The 20,931-nt window shown below is 44.4% G+C and overlaps 1 protein-coding gene across 1 annotated transcript in view; it reads right to left on the bottom strand.

Annotated features, from left to right (window-relative positions):
- Positions 1-4,144: 4,144 nt before the first annotated feature.
- Positions 4,145-20,931, bottom strand: part of PARN (poly(A)-specific ribonuclease) — a 166,783-nt gene continuing 149,996 nt past the window's right edge. The window contains exons 23-24 of the mRNA XM_088466789.1: positions 6,868-7,046; positions 4,145-5,948 (exon numbers count right to left, since the gene is read on the bottom strand). Of these exons, the coding sequence (XP_088322915.1) occupies positions 5,896-5,948; positions 6,868-7,046 (232 nt within the window). The 3' untranslated portion in view covers positions 4,145-5,895. The remainder of the gene's footprint in view (positions 5,949-6,867; positions 7,047-20,931) is intronic.

Raw genomic sequence — 20,931 nt, 5'->3', positions numbered from 1 at the left:
CCCCTGGGACGCCGCAGCGCTACCGCTCTGCTGCGGTCCGCTGTACCAGGGGGTAGTGGAAAGCGCAGGTTCAGTACCTGGCTCCACGCTGCAGCCAGTCCCCAGGGAGCCCCCTGCCTGGGGACTTAGGACCATGTGACCAGCGGGGACCCACCGCGTGACCCCGCTGCTTACCTATGTCCCCCTTGGATCCGGCCATGGTCCGGAACATCTGGGGTCACCGCTAGCTGTGACCCCAGATGCTCACCAGCATCTCCGGATCGGTACCGGCGTTCTGGTACCGGCGGGGGTGTAGGGAAGACAGCATGGACGTCAGGACTGACTGTCCATGCTGTACATCCAGACGTGCAGCCACAGCTGCACTGAAGAAAGCTTCAGAGGCTCTTCTAGCCCCCACTCCGACAGGTGCACCCGACGCCGGCCGGGCACCAAACTAAACTGAGGTGCCTTGGCCCGGGGGCGGGGTATAGGAGGGGGACCTAGTGCATCCTGGGAGGCTGAAAGCTTAACTCTTTGGTGCCCTGCGACTGACGTCACACCTATACCCCAAGGTATCCTGTGGATACCCTATGGACCCTGAAGTAGAAAAAAATCACTTTGCATTTGAGGGCAAAAAAAAAAAAAAATGTTGGGGGACAAAGATAAAAACTCGCGAACTTGACTCTGGGGGGGTCCCCAAGTATGCCCCAAGTGTTTTTTGATTGCAGGTGCTTGCGGAAGGTGGATTTTTTACGATTTTTTTTCAACTTTACTTTAGCAACTTTTAAATATGCTGACCCCCATTTTCAAGTATCCCAAATTGGACAGGACTACTTATTTTCTGGAAAAAATACTCCTGAATACTACTCTGCACCACGTATAGAAAAACGCTATTTAGCAGCTATTGAGCCCGTTTAAAAACATCAAATACCCTCAGCAAGCAAAATCGGGGGGTACCATAGCTAACCCCCATGTCAGAGCATCTTTTGGGGGGTGTCGGGCTGATTTCCTCAAATCTGACAGTACTTTCTGCCTGTTCAAGTTTCGCCGGGTCCCGTTTTCGCGTACTTCCATATTGAATACGGGGTAAAGCCAGCATGGCCGCGATATTTTTCCGCCTACAAGAGACGCAATGTAGGCGAAAAGTTTGGGAGGTGAAAAAGTATTGCGGATCCGCTCTAATTGAATACAGCTCTTAGTCTAATACATTTTATCTGTGTCCCCTTAAGGCTAATAACACTAATCAGTTGCAGCATTGGTAGAATAATAATATATCATAGTATTCGGTGTGCGCAAATTCCCAAATCAGTAATCACCAAAGATGGGAGATATGACATACCAGGGGCGCAACTGAATGATGGTGGAAGGTGCTGTCTCTCTCTCTCAAGGAAGGACTGCGGGTGGCTAATTGCGGGGTGGGCAATTTCAAATCAACCCCCGCTGGGCTGCTGTGGAAGGAGGGGGACCAGGTAAGAGGCTGCGGGGTGGGGGCCATAATTTTTGTAATAGGTATTACTGTGTGTGCCGTAATGGTGTGAGGGTCATTACTTAGTGTGGCATAATGTATAAGAGGCTTTACTGTCTGTGGCATTATGTATAAGGGGCAAATACAGTGTGTGACTATGTATAAGGGGCATTACTGCGTGTGGCATTATGTATAAGGGGCATTACTGTGTGGCATATTGGGGTAAGGGGCATAACTATATGCGGCATAAGGGGGGGGTGGCGCAAAATTACTGCCTTGCCCTTGGTGACAAATCTCCTAGTTTCTGCCCTGGATGTACACATATGTATACATAGAACACACACAGATTTAAAGGAAAAAAAAAAAAGATGAAAGATTTTACAGAATAAAAAAAAAAAAAAAATGTAGACTAAAAAAGGCTATATTTAAAATAATTGTGCTTACCTGCCATCCTTAGGTGTGACGTTGATCATGATTGTGTATCCGTTCATCTACACCACTTCTGAATGGCAGCGACTTGCCATAGGAGAAGGCACAGAGGTGTAGGGAGACAGAGGCATATATGGAAAAGTGGGCAAAGGCACAAGTGACAGTGGGGCAGAGTAAGTTGCAGAGGAACACCTGGGTAAGGTGTAGAGATGTGGAAAGCGGCATAGAGACAACAGTGGAAGTTGGCAGAGGGACAGATAGGGATAGTGACAGGAGACCTAGAGGCAGGTGGGGAAAGTGGCAGAGGAACAGCCGTATCTAGGGTGGTGCGACCGCGGGGCAGGGGTCGTGCTGTTTGGGCCTTTCAATTTTCCAATTTATCATCATCTCACTTGTAGCTTCTTCTTTTATCCCCAGCATCTCCTGGCCTCCCCTCTCTCTTCCCTGGCCCTTTCCCATGAGGCATTGCCCCTTTTCCAGCTGCTTTATCTCATGTCCTCATTTAAAAAATGGGGGTGGGGGGGGCGCCAATGCTTAATCTGGCACAGGGGACAGCTGTGGAAGATGGCAGAGGGAAAGCCGGAAAGGGGGTAAAAGATAGCCAGGAAAGGGGGCAGAGGGACAGCTGAAGAAGGTGGCAGAGGGACTGCCAGAGGAGGCAAAGGGACAGCCAGGGAGAGGGGCAAAGGGACAGCTGGGTTAGATGGGTAGAGGCACAGCTGGTGAAAGGGCAGAGCTAGTAAAGTGGACCTAGAGACACTATCCTTATGGGTCTACAGTGCACACACATTCAAGGTCTGGCCAATGGAAGTAATGGGAGAATTGAAGCTAGGTGTGAGGTATTATGGGGAGGAAGGAAATACAGCTTGTCTGGAGGCCCCTCAGAGAGATGGGATCCAAGCCCCCCCAACTACAACCCCCATATTCTGCCGCTGATGACAGGGAAGCCCACTGCTGCCAGAGTGTAGGGGTCAGGAGAGTGTGTAGGTAAGAGACTTGCGCAGAGATTAGTGAGGTGTAGGAATCAAAGTATAGTACCTGGAGAGAGGTCCCCAGTCTAACTCCAGTATAACATCCACGAGTCAGCCCAGCATTTTGCAGGACCTGCTGCTGAGGCTGATGAATGCAGGGGAAGGGCTGCTGCTGCCATCGTTGAGGAATGTACACCGCTGCTGCACGCTGAGAACACGCAGTGGGGACTTTGCTGAGGATGGGGAAGGTGTCCACTGCTGCCTGCGCTGAGGACATGGGGGCCCAATGCTGCAAGCATTGAGAACGCGCGAGGGGGTGCCGACGCTGAGGACGGGGAAGGGATCCACAGCTGCCGGTGCTGAGGACGGGGAAGGGATCCACAGCTGCCGATGCTGAGGACACAGGTCCCGGCGCTGAGGATGGGGGAGGGGCTCACTGCTGCCAGCACTGTGGACACAGGGGGCACGCTGCTGCCAGCGCTAAGGACAGGGGGACCCCGAGGCTATTGGCGCTGAGGATGGCGGGGCCCAGCACTGAGGACTGGGGGCCTGATGCTGACGGGGCTGAGAATGGAGGAGCCCGATCCTTTTGGCGCTGTGGAGGGATGGTCCTGATGCTGGCGGCGCTGAGGAGGCAGGGGCCCGATACAGCTGGCAATTGAAGTAGTCTGACCCTGCATGGCCCCGCCTCCCAGTTAAAGTGGGCGGAGTTACAAAGCAGGAGGGCCCACCGGGGATTTACCTGACTCCCCGGCGGCCCAGTCCGAGCCTGGCAGCACCTCGTTATTATATTTAAAATTAGGTTGTGCAGTCTAGCCCCCCTCCATATTTGCTCTGTATTTGTGGACAGTATATTATGTACACTTAAAGGTAGAGACACCTTCAGCCTAACTAGCACCTCTCCCACCTCCACCTGTATTTAATTAGTATGGGTCTTTGCATTACAAACTAAACATTGAAATCGGCTCTATTATAGGTAGGCACTGGATAAATTGATATAAATGTGTCAGTATTAGAGATGTTAGGGACCCATCTGATAACCTGTTACGTGGGCATACATTTTTGCCCATACATGTCATAATAAACCTTATTTATACTCCATAAAAATTGTAGAGTCCATTATAATAGTTTGGATTATCAGTATTCTTAATGCTTAGAATGTGCACCTCCATTTTCTTTTTTTTTTTCTGCATGACCTTATCCATAAAGCACCAGGCATTCCACAAAGCAGTTTGATTCAGGGAAAAAAAAAAAAAAAAGTCAGCACACAATTATTGTTACTACAAAAAAAGTTTCTTTAATTTCACTTTATGGAAATACACTTAGGAGTCTTTTCTATTTCCATGATACAAAAAGATTTTTAAATAAATCTACCATTGTAGATCTATTTGGCTGGTGCCAGTTGTAACTGTTTTTGTATATATATATATATATATATATATATATATATATATATATATATTCATTTATTTTTTTAGACATGTTGATAGACAATTTTACAAAAAAAATTATACAAATGAAAAAGGTGTTTAAATTCAAATATTTTCTTCATCAGCCCTATACCTCACATGCACTCCAAAATAATTAAAGTGACCCGAAATATTGAATTCTAAAAATCAGAAAACTTAAAACAAAAATTCATATTCGGTTTAGTGAAAATGTTTTACAAGGCCAAAAACTAAAAAAGTGATGAGGCCACAACTGCTGACTTTAAGTGAGGCTTACCACATGGCACAGGTATTCACTACCTACTTACAGTAATCATTAGTGATTTTATTAAATACATAGATTAATAGTTGGAAAAGGGAATCCATGTGTAAACCCATGTGATAACCCATGTGACCAAAAAACTCACTTGAGATTCAATTCGAGAAAGAAAAACAAAAATCACTTACTGTAAACAAATAATTAGAGTACGACAAAAATAAAACACATGACACTTAAAATATTTTCTAGGACATTAATGTATAAAGAGTATATGGACTATATAGGTCTGGATTACCCAGCTCTAAAATGCCATATAAAAAACATCCCTTTAGGGATTTTGTTTTTCTTTAAAGGCCAAAACCTAGTATCTATAACCAGACTGAGGAAAAAAATTTGACTATGTAGGTCGTTCACACAACTGGGTTTGTGAAGTTACCCAGTAATGTGGCCTATGTTGCCATAGTGAATTATAATTAATAGAACGACTTACTATCCATTTAAATGTATATACCCACTACTTCCATGCTATGGTTTAGAAATGAATGGATTAATCTAGCACAGTAAGATTTAAAGCACCAATTTTATATAGGTCAAATCCTATGACAAAAGGACTATTAATTATATGGACAATGCATTTCACATCTTTAGGAGTTTTTTTTGTTTAAAGTTAAGAAAAAAAATATCTTAAAAAAAAAAAAAAATTTACAGGTGAAAAGTGCTCTAAATGGGTATTAACGAGGAGATTTGCTAGAGTAAAGGATAATAATTTTACACCAATGTTGTGAGAAAGTATACATGATACAACAAAGTCTTAAAGACTGACAAAATTCCACATTTGGAGCAAGAGGAAAAATGTTGTTCCTGGATGCTTGAAATAAAAGTAATTAATTTCATATTTGTTATTGTGAGATTTGTCCTAAACAGTTTTGAGTATGTAGAGAGTCTAGAATATGGTTCTTCTTGCAACGAAAAGGTGAAAGCACTGATATAAAAAAAATGCTAGTAGATTATATTCCATACATCTCAGCAATGAGATTTTGTAATAAATTAATTTAATCCACTTTCAGGCAGATTATGCCAACATTAAACGTATCTTTTATATGCAGATGTTCAATATAATAATATAAAATACACAGGACTATGATGATCAACTTAATGTTGCACAGTCACTCTTGTCTCTTTAGGCCAGAATAGTTGTGCTTCTCTTAATAAAGATGGAGATGTTAAAATAGTCACAGGGAGTTAATGCACAGCAGGATCTGCATAGGGACAAGTCCATATCAAATGGAGAATGAGAAATAAAATATATGGCTTCCAAATCTTCAATAACTGATGTGATCACTGCTACCAAGTGTCTGGAACTTCAAAGAGGGGAGAGGAACCACTGTTACTGCATTCTGGAATTATAAGAAAACAATATCTTAGAAACAAATTTTAAGTGTGACACCAGTAATAGGTAGGTTACAAATACATTTATTAAGTGCCAACATACCTCAAATAAATAAATCAGCAATGCATAGATACAAGAAAATAACTTCTTTAAAAAGACAACACAGAAGATAAATTACCACTTACTTTTCCTCACAGGACAAGGATGTATATTTTTTCATGTTCTGTCTAATCTTTATTAAAAGTAAAAATTAATCTTTTATTTGTGACGAATCTTAGCTTGCCTACTCCTAATTAAATCCAGAAATATTAAAGTCACTGGTCTAGTTTATTGACCCTTGTTTACTTAAAAAAAATATAGTGACAGGTTTGCAGATAATGTGAAATTAAACTGGAACCTTAATTTGTGCAACAAGCTACTCCACAAGTTTGAAGAACACCAAATACAAGGTGGTCTCAAAACGCAGAAATAGGGGTCTACTGTATGTTCTTAGCCTTGGAGAGAGATAAAGTTGATGTAGATAAAGTACCAATCAGCCCCTGTCATTTTTCAAACATAGCCTATAAAATGACAGTTAGAAGCTGATTGGTTGGTACTCTATCACCATCCACTTTATCTCTCCAAGGCTAAGTACATAGACCCCTTAGAGATGTGCAACATTGCTTTTCTATTCTGTGTGACGTAACAGAACTATATAACTGAAATAAAAATCAAATTAGGTTGCAGATATTTCGAGTACACTCTTCACAATTTTGAAGAATAAATATCAAGACAAGACAGACAATGCAGCTGTAAGAGCTTTCTATGTGGTAGAATGGAGTGGATTAATCCAAAGCAAATAGCCAAATTAGTCTATTCAACTTAATAAGGGAAGGGACTCAATGAAATAAAAAAAATAAAAAATATATATATATATATATATACACCTGCTGGATCAGTGTCGGTTTTCTGTCGCTTGTGACTTTTTGTTTTCTTTTTTGGATCGGAGGCTCCTGGAGTGGAGGTGTCTTCTGCTGCCTGGCCTTGTGCTTCTTCAATATCATCAGACATAGTTTCTTCTTGTATGGGACTCATACTTCTCTTTGCAACATAGCTTTGTGCAAAACTGAAAGTAGTCAGCAAAAATGTGCATTAGAAAGTGCTGATTTACTGCATTTAACAAATTGACAAAATTATAGTTTTTTTCAGCATAGTGTGGAGCAAGTAGTGTGCACCTATAGCAGGTCATGAAAAAGGAGACAAGTATGCAGCAACGTATATATTAAGCAACCGTATAACTGTTAAATTTCTGCTTTGGAAGTGCTTTAGTTAACACAAATATTCATCTCTTGACTAAGACGTGGTCATCTGTATACTGCTATTTAACTACAAGAGCTTGGGCAACAGGGCGCACTACCTACATTCACCTCCACAGTAGCTAGAGAACCAGAGTTTGGAAACAAAATGAAGTGTCTCCCAGCGCTCACCATATGACCTAGGGTATCTTGCATTTCACTTCATTTTGTTTCCCATAGGGTGAGCGCTGGAAGACCATTTTTATTTTGTTTCCATGTTGGATCCCTCTCCTCCCTAGCAGTTACCAGGTGATGAGTGATATGTGCAGCCTTGCCTTTTTCAGAGAGCCACAGTTTGCTCTATTACTAATTTGAGTAAACCATGCCGAGTATCCTTGTAACCAGAAAGAGGATGGGACGATTGTCTGACAACTTCATATACAAGAAGCCTCCTGGATGCATAAACTTGGAACTTTTCAGTCAGATTACCTGAATGGAAATAGATTTGGACTTTGATTAAGTTGCAATGCATAATCTAACTACAACTTTTAAAATGAACAAAAAAAACAAAAACTTAGAGATCCAGTCTCCAGTCCAGAACACTCCATTTCATTACAGGCCAAAGATTAAAAAAGGTATCGCAATGGATCACCCAATTTATAAATACACAATGATCCAATGAAAGGAACCAATAAAATGGCATAATACACATCACTAGAAAACAGGACAAAAATTATGGAGAGACAGGCACAGAAGTAAAATTATCCTCTAATAGAATGATGATTGCAATACAAATTGAGGTAAAACAAAACATGGAGGAGAGACTTAACTAGGGTGGCAGTGATGATGCAAAAAGGGGACACAAAATATTCAAAGGTTCCCTAGACTGACTGGAGGTAACTGGCACAGTAAACATTATCTGATCGAAGTACTGAACACGAGTCATTTCAAATGATCTGTGATTTGCAGCGAGTGCACACATTGCTGATAATTACAGCAGAGCAACGCCTATAAATGGGGTGGAGAGGAAAAAGAACAATGTTGTGATGTGCTGCTGTTGCCAGCGTTTTCACCATGTTCCAACAGTAACACAATCTGCAAGTATGAGGGGGTAGTTCAGACGGTCACAACGCTGCACATTAGCATTTGTTACCCAGAGCAACCACCATTTTTAAAAAAAAATATACTTTGACAGATTGACATGTATATCAAAATACAGTACAATGTCAGGTACAAAAACTGCTCCAGAACACTTGTGTAACATTCAAAAAAAAAAAAAAGGTATTCAGACAGACCGCCCATATAGACCAATGACACAGCCAAATATATAAATGAAAAGGGTACTCCTGTGCATAAAACTTCCAGATTATGACCAAGATGTTAAGAAAAAACCTTTCCTCAGAGCTTCCTTTACAACATCTGATACCGTATGGACCTGTGAAAGCCAAGCGTCAAAAAAAAAAAAAATTCCCAGTCATCTTTTCTTTACAGATGAAAGCTTCAGTCCAATCCATAAAAAATAGGAAAGAAAATTTACCATAAAATAAAATCATTGGTATGGGGTCAGTGGAAATCCAGTTTGATGGGATAGTTTTCTTGGCAGCTACTGCCAATTTGATAAGCAAAATGCGATTACCTTTAGTTAATCTAGATACATTGTCACGTGGGTAAATACCCCAAATGGCCCATTCTTCATTCATTTTAAACTCCATCTTCAAAGTGTTGGTAATATAAATTTGATGGGCCTTTCAAAATACTTGAACCTGGGGACAAGACCACAAACAATGCATAACGTCTGCATCAGGGGCTCCACATTGGTAATTGGAATTTACTGCCTTCCCCATTATAAATTTAAATTGTGGCGTAAAATACGCCCTATGTAGGATTTTTTTTATGCATTGCTGTATAGGATGTTGAAATTAAGAGTTTATTAAGATTTAAATAGGCATCTAAAATAATCTGCATGGTGAGATCAGGAAAGTCTTCCCTCCATTTCAGCAATCCCACCGAGACTGAATATGCATAAATGGATGAAGTAGAGAGGTTTATAAAGTAGTATCCTATCTAGGGTGCAATGTTGATCTACATTTTATAAATCCTTTATTGCATTCTGCAGGTAGCTAACACTGTACAGAAATGGAAATAATGGTATTGGAAAAGAAAGGAAGTTTTCCAGTAACTGATCAGGTAATAGGGGACAAATTATCGATGTTCAGAAATTGATAAACATAACAGTTCCGCAGTGTGCCACGTCTTAAAAATGGGTGACGTTTTATTAGGTGGGAAATTCGGAGTACCCCATCATGGCACAAATAGAGAGTTGGTTTTTGACACCTTTAAACTAGATCAAATTAATCTAGACACCATACACGTGGAATGTAACAAAATATTTTCCTTGACCAAAGCAGGAAGAGATAATGAAGGGGTATGTAATAGAGAGACTAGATTCCAGTCAGGAACAAAAGCCTGCTCAATATGCAGTTTGTGTAGATATTAGAGCCCCCAATCCAATCAAGTGCCACTCTATAGTTTGCAACCAAAGCATAGGCACAAAGGCAGGGCAAATTGGCGCCTCCAAGATCTTTCTTCTGCTGCAATTTGAATAAAGTTACCCTCGGATGTTTGCCTGCCCTGCCCAAATACATTTTGTCAATGCTTTTAGTGCGACTAGCTCTCTTATGCGGGATTATTGGAAGCATCTGTAAAACAAAGAAATCTTGGGAAACAGATCATCTTCTATAAGTGGCATTTGCCTAAGTATTTTAATGGAAGATGCGACCACCTATTAAAATCAGAGATGGCTCTTGACAGAAGAGGGGAGTAGTTAATATCATACATTTTGGAAGCTTGTGTTGGCATTTTAATCCCCAAATAAGTGAATCAGTCATCAGCAACCCACCTAAGGGGTAGGAATCCCCCCAACCCAGTTTAGCCTCAGGAAAAAGGCCAATGCAACAGTTTTGGTATAGCTGATTTTGAATCCTGATACCAATTAATAAAGTGTCAAATAATGCTGTGAAATGAGGCATTGCCAGTTTAGGAACAGGAAAATATAATAAACAGGTCGTCGGCACATGAGGAGCATTTGATTTCTGCTTGAGCCAATGTGATGCCATGCCATCTAGTCTCTTTAAAGAAATGTCTAATAAGAGGATCTAGTGCTAAATTGAATAATAGCGGAGAGAGCGTGCAGCCCTGTCTCGTGCCAAGAAAAAGATTAAAATATCATGTGTTTAAAGCATTGTCAGAAAAGCCTTTGGTGTCTGATATAAAGCGTTAAAAACATGGGTAAATTCCAGTACAAAACCCGGATAGGAAAATATTCTATTTAAATGTGCCCATGACACTATCGAAAGATTTATCTGCGTCACAGCTGATGACTATGCTGCCCTTTTCCCTAGTCTGATGAGTTTTAATCATGACTGCGATAAGCGTTCTTATATTATGCACAGAATGATAATCTATTGGCTTCCGATGGGTTTGCTTAACTGGGTCATGGTCAGAAATCAATGTCTTCGAAACTTGCATCTACAATTGTGTACAATAAAGTGCTTGACGTCAACCAGTAGTCCAATCTAGAAAAACATATATGGGGGGAATGAGAAAAGAATGAGTTCTCCCTAGAAAATGGGTGAAGAGGTCGCAAAGGGTCATTCAATTCAAGGGAGTGTAATAACAAAGCCAGAGTAGAGGGGGCAGAGCGACCCCTTCCATCATGTCTGGGTCCCCCTGAAGCATCCAAGTAGTCAAACTACATTAAGATCTTCTCCTAATATTATAAGGCCTCCCACCCAAGGTTGTAAGGTCACAAAGATCAGAGAAAAACAAAGCATTGGGGCCCGGGGGAGGGGCATAGATACACGCCAAAGTAAAGATTTCATTTTCAATTATTACCTTCAGTAGTAAGTATCTTGCTTCAGGGTCTACCTTTTCATCTTTTATAGTAGAATTAAGAGAGTTAGCAAACAGTATTAGCACACTACGAGTTTTTGTTGTGTATGATGCGCACTTAAACTCCCGCAGCCATGTATCCTTCAGAGTATTCGGATCAGTGCACCGCCAGTGTGTTTCTTGTAAGAAAATATCAGGGCGGTATTTCTTAAGATGGCACAATATTTTGACCCTTCCACATTGCGGGACACTAGTGTAAGACTACACTTAATCACTGTCTTGAGCCATGTGCCTCCGCATACTAGTCATTAACCTATTTCAGTAACAGGGAAACATGGAGAACCATCTATGAGAGTCGCCAAGCCCGTCCCAATGAGCAAGCCAGGGAAGTCCTAAAAATGTATGTAATATACAATTATGGTTACTAACCCAGACTCGACAATTGTAATAGTAAACAATAGAAAAACAGTCAATCTTTAAATGTTTTAACTGTACTCAATTTGGCAATCTGAAAGACCGCCTCAATAGCAACAGAAACCCAGCAAGGTTAGAGAAAATAAAATAAACATGGAGAACAGAAGGAGCTATCAAAAAGGCTCACTACAAACTGAGAACAGCATATATCTCAAATAAAGTGAACCAGAATGAGAAATATTATAAAACATAGCATTGCAAAGCAGGTAGAAAAATTATTTGAATGGTAATAAAGCAGCACAATACTTATGAGAGGATCAATCATCATCGTCTAAGGAAATATGAGGAGAAGCAGATCCCATGGACTTTACAAAGATCTGCGCAGCATTTGGAGAATCCTGGTAGTATGGCTTGCCATTGTGGATGACTCGTAGCTTAGCAGGGTATGCCCTTGGAGAACAGTTCCTTACAAATTGGTGAAAATTCAAGCTGTTTTGAGGAGACTTGAAAGGAGAAGTCCTGGAATAGAAGCAATTTTGAGCCCTCATAAACACAGGTTGTTGGACTTGCGATATGAATCCAAAATTTTAATCTGGTCAAGAGCTCTACAATTTAAAGATAACCGGACATGGGGGTTGTGTCTGCTGTTGGTCAGGGCCTACACAATGTGCTCTTTCCACCAACAAAGATGAAGAGTCTGAAGAATTTCCCAAAGTCTCAGGAAGCCAGATAGAGTCTATAGCTTGTAGATTTTTAGGTTTAACAGACTCAGGGAGGCCGATCAGAAGCAAGTTTTGTCGTGTATTGCTGTTTTTCAGGTCCTCAACCTTATCGTGCAATGCCATAATTGTAGTTTCATGAGAATATAACAATGATTTGGCTTCATGAAGGTCATCCTCCAAAGCAGAGATGCGATCCTCTGTTTCGGTTAATCTCTTGGTATGCTGAGATAGTTGTGTAGTACCTGCATTAATGGCCTCTGAGTGGAGCCAACTTTATGTCAGAAAAGGGGTGAGATTATATCAGAAATTTCTTTAGCTTGCTGTATTGAGAGAGAACTGTATTTGTTGGTATCAAATAGTGTATCCAATGAGTCATCCCTTCCAGGCACTGGTGGAGATAAAGCTACATCAGAAGCAGAGGCATTAGATTTACTTCTGCTAGCCTGTGAGCCTCCAGGTTTTTTTTGTTTTTTGTTTTTTTTTACATATTTCTCCATATCCACAGTGAAAAAAGCTCTCAACTTTAAAGTAAAATAAAATAATCCCAGGTAAGATGTTGCAAAAGAGAAAACAAGAGATATGGTAAGAACTTACCTTTGTTATCTCTGTTTCTACGAAGTCCATAGGGTCCACAGGGTTGACCTTGGGGGTATAGGTTGGGAACCAAATCCGGGCACCACGCAGTTAAAGCTTTTAGCTCCCAGGATGCACTGGGTCCACTCTCCCTATAACCCCACCCCCAAGCCAGAGGCACCTCAGTTTGTAAGTAGCCAAAGGCCGGAGGAGGAGAGAAAAAGAGAGAGAAAACTGGAACACTCAATAACCATACTCACAGAAATGGGAGACGGAAAACCGGTGACCAGCCACACAGCCCATATGAAGCCAGGTGCGTCAGGGCGGGCGCCCTGTGGACCCTATGGACTTCGTAGAAACAGAGATAACAAAGGTAAGTTCTTACCATATCTCTTGTTTTCTACTTCAGGGTCCATAGGGGGTCCACAGGGTTGACCTTGGGGATGTCCCAAAGCAGTTCAACCAAGGGTGGGGACGCTCCTGTGCTGAGGGGAGAATCCGTCGCCAAAGAGGAAGCATCCTGAGAGGCAAAGGAAACCAATGCCTAGAACCTTAAAAAGGTGTGGACAGAAGACCATGTGGCCACCTAGTAAGGCAAAACAGCCGAGGCGCCACAGCGAGCCGCCCACGAGGGTTACATGGCCCGAGTAAAAACAAGCATCAACAACAGAAAGGCCTACCCATGGGTAGGCCCCTGAGGAAGACCTACGAGGCCATCCACCAACATTTGGTTATAGGCCGGCCATCCTTTCCTGTGAAAACCAGAAATCTCAGACCACCAATAAGGAGTCCGATTTCCGTAAGGAACCTGAATGGATCACATAAATCCAAAGAGGCCGGACCACAGTCAATGAGGCCACACCAGCCGAGAGGACTGGGGACAGAATGGCCGTACCATAAGTTCCAGAATAATATGGAACCTGAAAACCACTAAGAAGAAACACAGGGCGAGAGCAACTCACACCCTGACATGATGCCCTCCAGAAGAGGGAGCCACATGAGAACGCTCCCAATTCAGACACTCTCCTGGTTGATATAAACACCCTGAGAGAAAGAGAGAGCCTAAGCAATAGACCATGTAATGGCTATCACAACCAGCGGTTCCATTGACTGTCCCCGGAGGGAACGAAGAACCACTACTAACTCCCAAGGGGTCCCTAGGGAGGACAAATGGAAGCATAATCCAGAAAACACTCCAAAGGATGAACTGGATACCAGAGTGGAGCAATTCCATATCTTAACCATACTGACAGTGTAGAGATCTGCACTGTCACGAAGACCAGGCCAAGTGTGAAACCCAAGCCAGCCGGAAGGAATGCCAGAATATCTGGAAATCCTGGACACCGGAGGATTGTATCGACAGGTACAATACCATAAGATTTATGGTTGCCACAGTTTGTGGTAGGTCCCAGCAAAAGCTGATCCATGTGCTCTAATCATTCCAACGATGACAAAGCCAGGGAAGCCGTAAGACCACTGTAGGGACACAGTCAAAGACAAACGACCCAGGTCCAAGGCAAAACCAAGGACCCTGAGACAACAGGTCCGGGCAGCGAAGCATCAGGAATGGAGTATCGATGGAGAGACTCCGAAAATCCAAATACCCCTGACATCTGGGGCAATCAGGAGCCACCAGCAGGAAAGCATCTCCGTCTCAATTGAAACACTTCCAAAGACCTCGAGGAAGAAGGGAGACCGGAGAACACAGGTACACAAAGTGAAAGGACCACTTCATTGACAAAGAGTCGCTGAAGGTTGCTTCAGAATCCCCAGAGCTGGACTGTAACACCATAGTGTGATAAAGTCAGAAGGCCATGAGGGTCACCTCAGGGGGGCCCCCCCTGCTCACCAGGAGATGAAACCTCTCTTGGGGAAGAGACTAGTCCCCGGGATGCACGTCGTGACGGCTGAGGACTCCCGCTTCCCAATGGAGAGCTCCTGAAATGAACGCTGCCGAGATGGTCGGGAGGAGACCCTCGGACTATGTCCGAATATGTGACATACCTGTCATTGCCACCCAACGAACAGTGTTGCTAAAAAGGAAGCCACTGTCCTGACCCTGTCGGACTGAACCTTTTCAGGTTCACCGGGAAACAAGAGTTATGCCAGAGTAAGTTAATTGACAGGGTGGAATCGACAGACGTCCAACTGCACTGAAAAAGATGCGAACCAGACACTGTCCATAGCAAAGAATACCCTGGACGAGATGGCCATAGCCACCCGGACAGGGACCGACTTGCCTCCGGAGAGAGCATCATCGTTTGAACAGTGATCCGACAGAAAAAACTCGTTCCATCTGGAGATGAGCCAATTATGGAAAGGTCTGGAATGGAACTGAGCCCATTCCACCATGCATCCCAGAGTGTAAAGACATATGTCGACTGCGCAGACAACCACGTACTCCTAATGGAAGAGTGGAGATTCCGTCTTACGCCAGAAGAATTCTCAGATTCTGAGAATCCAGCAGGGATCCTAGATGAAGAATACCCAGAGAGGGATGCAGGGAGGACTTTTTCCCCGTTGATTAAACGTCTGCACCCTGAAGCCACAGTCATCCTGACCTGGCTGTAAAGTACCCCGGTGATCCCGCTAAGAGCAGGAGGCCGTCCAGGTACAGGAGCATTGGGATATACTGAACAGGAGAACTGTCAGAAAATCCAAAACACTGGTAAACCCCTGTGGGGCTGAGGACAGTCCCAACAGGCAGAGCCCAAAAAATTGTAAGTGTTGCTGTGATACAGCAAACCTCAGCCCATGCTGAGGCAAGGTCTCTGTAAGTACCCGTAGGCACGCGTCCTGTATATGATACCATAAAGTCCCCAGGTTCCAAACATCGTATGATGGAGCATAGGGATTTCCTCCTGAGCCCAGGTAGCTTTAGGAACTGGTTCAGGGAATTGAGACAGAGAATAGGCCAAAGAGGACCATTCAGCCACCGCACCAGAAAGAAAGCAGAACCAGTCCCTCACTGAGATAGTGGGGATGGCCTAATTAGCTCCGCTTACCGCAACAACTGCATAGCTTTCTGGATCTGTAAGGCCCTTGTAAAGAGGCCGCCTGAGCAAAGAGACGGCGTACCCTCCTACCCACGGCAACTTGACACTAGTACCGGGCGAACTGAGAAAATCGGTATCTCCCAGTTGTAGGCCTGTCCCGTCAGGCTGAAGAGATATCCGTAGGTTCAGAAGCAGGATCGGCTGGCAGTCCAGGCCTGCTCGGTACTGGATATGTCGGCCCTTGTAGATGCCGACAGTCTACGAAGAAACAGACCTTTAGGCTGACCCAGAGGACAAAAAGACTTAACAGACTTAGTCTGAGGCCTTGTAGAGGGCATAGCTGAAAGCGGTAAACTTGTCGTTAGTAATACTGCCAATGTTACTACAATCTTGTCAAGGTCAGGACCAACCAAGATCAACCCTAAAGATGGTATCTGCACCTCTGCATTCCCAGAGCGCAGCCATAGGGTATTACGGAGGATACAGTCGCAGCCGGAACTCTGAAAGTTAGGAGACTGGTATCCAATATAGGCATTTCCACCTATGACAACTGCATATATTACGAGAGCGACCAAATACATTTGATCCCCCGACGTGTTGGAGGGGAAAAAATGTTACAAATGCATCAGCCCAATATGCAATAGTATTAACCAACCATGCTATAGCCATGGTAGGATGGGTAACAACCCCTGAAAGCAAGTATACCGATTTCAGGCAGAGTTACCACCTACGGACCACGCAGGAATGGGAGGCGTAGTAATGTCTGTAATCAGACGAGTAACACGCCCATCCACCCCAGGAGGGGCTCGTGATGACCCTCAGGGAATTTGGGACAGGAGGCCAAACACTGTTGTAACACCTCCTATCTGGCAACAGCCAGAGTCCCGCTATGCGATCCACCCGCTAGTCAGCAACAGGGAACCCGAAGGCATGTAAGACTGAGGGTGTATGATACAGGTGCAGGTCAACATTCACTCTAACCAGAATGGACCTGCTACCAGCCCTAAAGCAGGGATAATAATACCTGAAATAGGCTTCCACCCGTAAGAGGGAAAGAGCCCAAAACAGTATCTAGTACATGCAGAGCCAACTGGGAAGTAACCACAGGGCGTCAACCACGCCAATTTGCGTTTCGTAGAAAACGACATCCACCCAGGGTGGCTGTTGTGGTAATCCCTGCAAGGTGCATGACAGACTATTGTGGCACCAGGGGGAATTCATATACTGCGAAAAAACCCCTGCAGGGAGCGGTAGTCTGTGTCACAGGAGAAGAGTGCAAGAAGCTGCGAGATACCCTGAGATGAAAAGGGCAGTATGGTGAAGTAACCCCAAGTGAGGTACAACAATGGGGCCCGCCCGGCGATCCGCAATTGAGAGGATCCCGAGAAAACAAACCGCCCAAGGGGGTCGTGAAAGGGGCCGGCACCAGGTGACGCCACATACAGAACCCTTTATGAGTCAAATCCTCCGCACTAACACCTGCAGCACATGGCTTGCAGGATAGGAAAAATGGGTGCAGTATAACGCTCTATCTCCTGGTCAAACATATCTGACCAACCCTCTTGGCGGAAATATTAAGCAGCGCTATACTGGTCCTGACTGATGCCAAAAATTAGCTGCAGGGACCCATTTTCACCGTATGCAACACACAGTTCCATCTAAAATATGGCAACGTGCAGCACGCAACAGTATGTGACAAACCTCACAAATATTAACAAGTATATAAATGTGAGGTCTCAGAATCACCCTAAGTACAGCTGTATTAGGGCAGATAAGGAAAAGGGATAGATATACACTGACAGGTGAGAGAATTAAATACAGACAGTCAGCACTAGCATAAGTCACATACCATGCAGATATATACATATATACATAAACATGTCATATAATATACTGCACTATTACATTGCATTCAACTTACCCAGATTCAGTGTCTGGGAAGGCTACAGCGCTGTGTACACTGACCTGATGGTGAGGTACGCAGGGGGACTGGACTCAATGCCATCTCCGGAGCTCTGCTGCTGCACCACAAGAAAATGGCCGCTGGAGACCTCAGAAGAAGCGTGGCCCGCGGAGGAAGCAGCTCAGCGACGCCAGACTATACATACTGAAAGGCGCGCTGAGCTGAGGGGAGGAGCCGCTGTAACAGGGAAAGCTTCCTCCCCTGGCCGGCTATTAACCTCCCGGGACGCCGGCTCCCAGCGCCCATCAGTAAGTCCCTGGTGGTCTAGTGGACACACGGGGTATGGGGGGCCCGCCGCCACTGCCGGCGCCTCCGGTCTGTCCCCGGAGAGCGGAGGCACAGGACTGCATATTAAATGCGTGGATCACCGCAAGCGGTGATCCGCGACCTTACCTGCTCCCCGTGGATCCGGCAGCAGTCCTGGGCGCCCGCAGAGTCCGGCTAGTACAGACTCTGGGGTCCCGCTGAGATCCCCAGATCTGTACTGGCGTCTCAGTGCCGGCGGGGTGACGGAGCGGCAGCTTAGACGTCCTATGGACAGTCCGACGCTGCCGCTCTGAAAGTCCAAAGTAAAAATAAAAAAACTCTGTACTTAGAAAAAATAAAGCTTAGGGGCTGCTAATCAGCTCCCCACTGCACTAAACGGTGACCCGACTCCGGCCGGGCACAACTTAAACTGAGGTGCCTCTGGCTTGGGGGTGGGGTTATAGGGAGAGTGGACCCAGTGCATCCTGGGAGCTAAAAGCTTTAACTGCGTGGTGCCCGGATTTGGTTCCCAACCTATACCCCCAAGGTCAACCCTGTGGACCCCCTATGGACCCTGAAGTAGGAATAATAATAGTAATAGGTGCAGGAGCGTCCCATAATATATAGAGAATATGAAAGGTTAAATCTGCTCCACTGAGTCACAGGCTTCTCTAATCATAGTAAATTTGTCCCAGCAAAATATAATAAGTTTACCTTGAGGCAAAAGTTATATAGGATGATTGTGCTGCAGACACATTGCAGTTAAGGAGCCACAAGTTGGCTGCCAGGAGAGCGATCCAGTACCCCGAACTGCGTCCCAACCTCGGAGCCACGGGACCTCGCCGGTATCCCCCTTCACTTGCCACGTTGGAGAGTTAGAATGTCCGCCAAGGTACTGGGGGGAGCGTGCGTAGCAGTCAGTCAGGCCACCCGGAGGCGAGGAGAGCCACTGCCAGGAGTCCTAGGATGGCGGCCGGGCGGGGTCTGCTTCCTCTCGTTCCGGTGTGAAGGGGGACACTGGAGCTGAACCGTGGATGGCCTCCGTGTCCACAGGCTTCCATGGTACCTCGGTGACTGTGAGGCAGGTCCTCAGGGAGGTGATGAAGCACGAGACCAGGGTGTTTTTCAGGAGGCCAAGCGGGAGGTCTTCTAAAAAGCGGCCATAACAAGGACCCGCCCACCAGTAGTCCCAACCACCATATTTTTATATTCTAATTCCATTTACTAGAGCTAAATACCTGAAATGGAAAGTGCAGTGTGGTTTCTTTTATTTCACTCCAACTTTGTATAATCAGGTCTCATTGCTCTTACACATCGGGTATGAATACACAGCGACTCATTAAAAACCACATCCTAACTTATTTGGTATTTATTTCTTGGAATGTATTCATTGTGTTCTTTAATCCAATGCACTCCTGAAACTTGTCATGACATAAGCAGTTGTACACACTACAAACATTTAAAAGGGACATGAGACATTTCACGTCCTTTTAACTTTTGAAATACAAAATGAATGGACAAATGTTAAAGGCGAAAAATAACTCCCAGACACTTTAGTCTATCTAGAAGTATGGGTACCCCTTTATTATCCCTCCTACCTTTATAGGAATTCAAGGGAAAAACAAAAACCCATTATACTGCAATAAAAGTAAGGCAAGTATATTCTAAGAACCTTTTGATGTAGAACCTAACATCCAACTAGTAAATGTTAGTGAACACCCCCCACCCGTAACCACGCAGCACTTACATAAGGAACACTGCAGTTGACAAAAACACCTCTCAGCAAGTCAACAAAAAAAAAAAAAAAAAGAAGAGAAAGTCTCATACAGAACTACATTTCTAATAGCTTGGACCCCAAATCTCCTAGGTTGTCAATATGGACAGAACTGGATTTCCCAGCAGGTTTGGTAACTGGGGAAAACAGGTGCTTACTAATTCCAGCAGAACAGTAAGATTTATTAGTGGCCTGCACACCGATAAGGGACATGGTTCAGTATGCACCTATTTTCCCAAACATTACTATTCTACTCAATTATATTGGCTTTTCATAAATCTAATTAAAAGAAAGCTGGGGATTTGAGCAAACAAAAAGCACCCCAAAAATCTTAAGAATAAGTTTTTTTTCTACATTTGTAATACACAAGGAGTTGAAAAAAAAAAAAAAAAGCCAGCATGATGGGTACCCATCCCTATGGTAACCCCAGGTTGTCTCTCTTGTACCATATTGTTCTATATTAAAAATGTTATGTTTTAATTTTTTCTTTGGTGTCTGCTCTGCTCTAGCGGTCATTAGAGAATGGGCCCTGTTGCAGTTTAAGGTGGGGCTCAGAAACTATTGCCTAAAAAAAGATTTGAATAAAATATACCTATCTGCCAGGCAATCGTTAAAAATGGACATAGAAGTGGATTCCTACTCTTCAGCCAGTGTCCCACAGGTGCTTTGTACGGTATGCAGTGGGGAAGCCGGCGGACCTAATCCCGACAGCCGGCTTCCCGACTGCTTTATCCTGGCGAGGGTTAAATGACAGATGTCTAAATCTGTAATTTTACCGACGCCGGGAGACCGGCATCCCGATCGAAGTTATGCCGGGCGCCGCTGGACAGCTGCGGGGTTTGGGGGAGGTCAGGTTTAGGGTTCCCGGGAATGACTTAGGCACCCCCCCGGGAGGTTAGGCACACTCGGGGGGGGGGGGGACTTAGGGTTAGGCACCCCCCCGGGAGACTTCGGTTTAGGCAGCGGGGAAGGGGGGGGGGGGGGGTTAGGTTTAGGCACTGGGGAAAGTTAGGGTTAGGCACCCCTAAGGAGGGTTAGGTTAGTTGATACTTACCTGCGGAAGATCAGGATTTTCAGCCATGTCGGCCAGCCACTGTCGGGATTTGAACCGCCGGACGCAAGTAATTCATACAGATT

The sequence above is a fragment of the Taudactylus pleione genome, unplaced genomic scaffold (genome assembly GCF_031769625.1).
Source record: "Taudactylus pleione unplaced genomic scaffold, aTauple2 ptg000066l, whole genome shotgun sequence".
NCBI lineage: Eukaryota > Metazoa > Chordata > Amphibia > Anura > Myobatrachidae > Taudactylus > Taudactylus pleione.
Note: the sequence above shows the minus strand (reverse complement) of the source record. Positions and strands in the feature narration are given on the sequence as shown.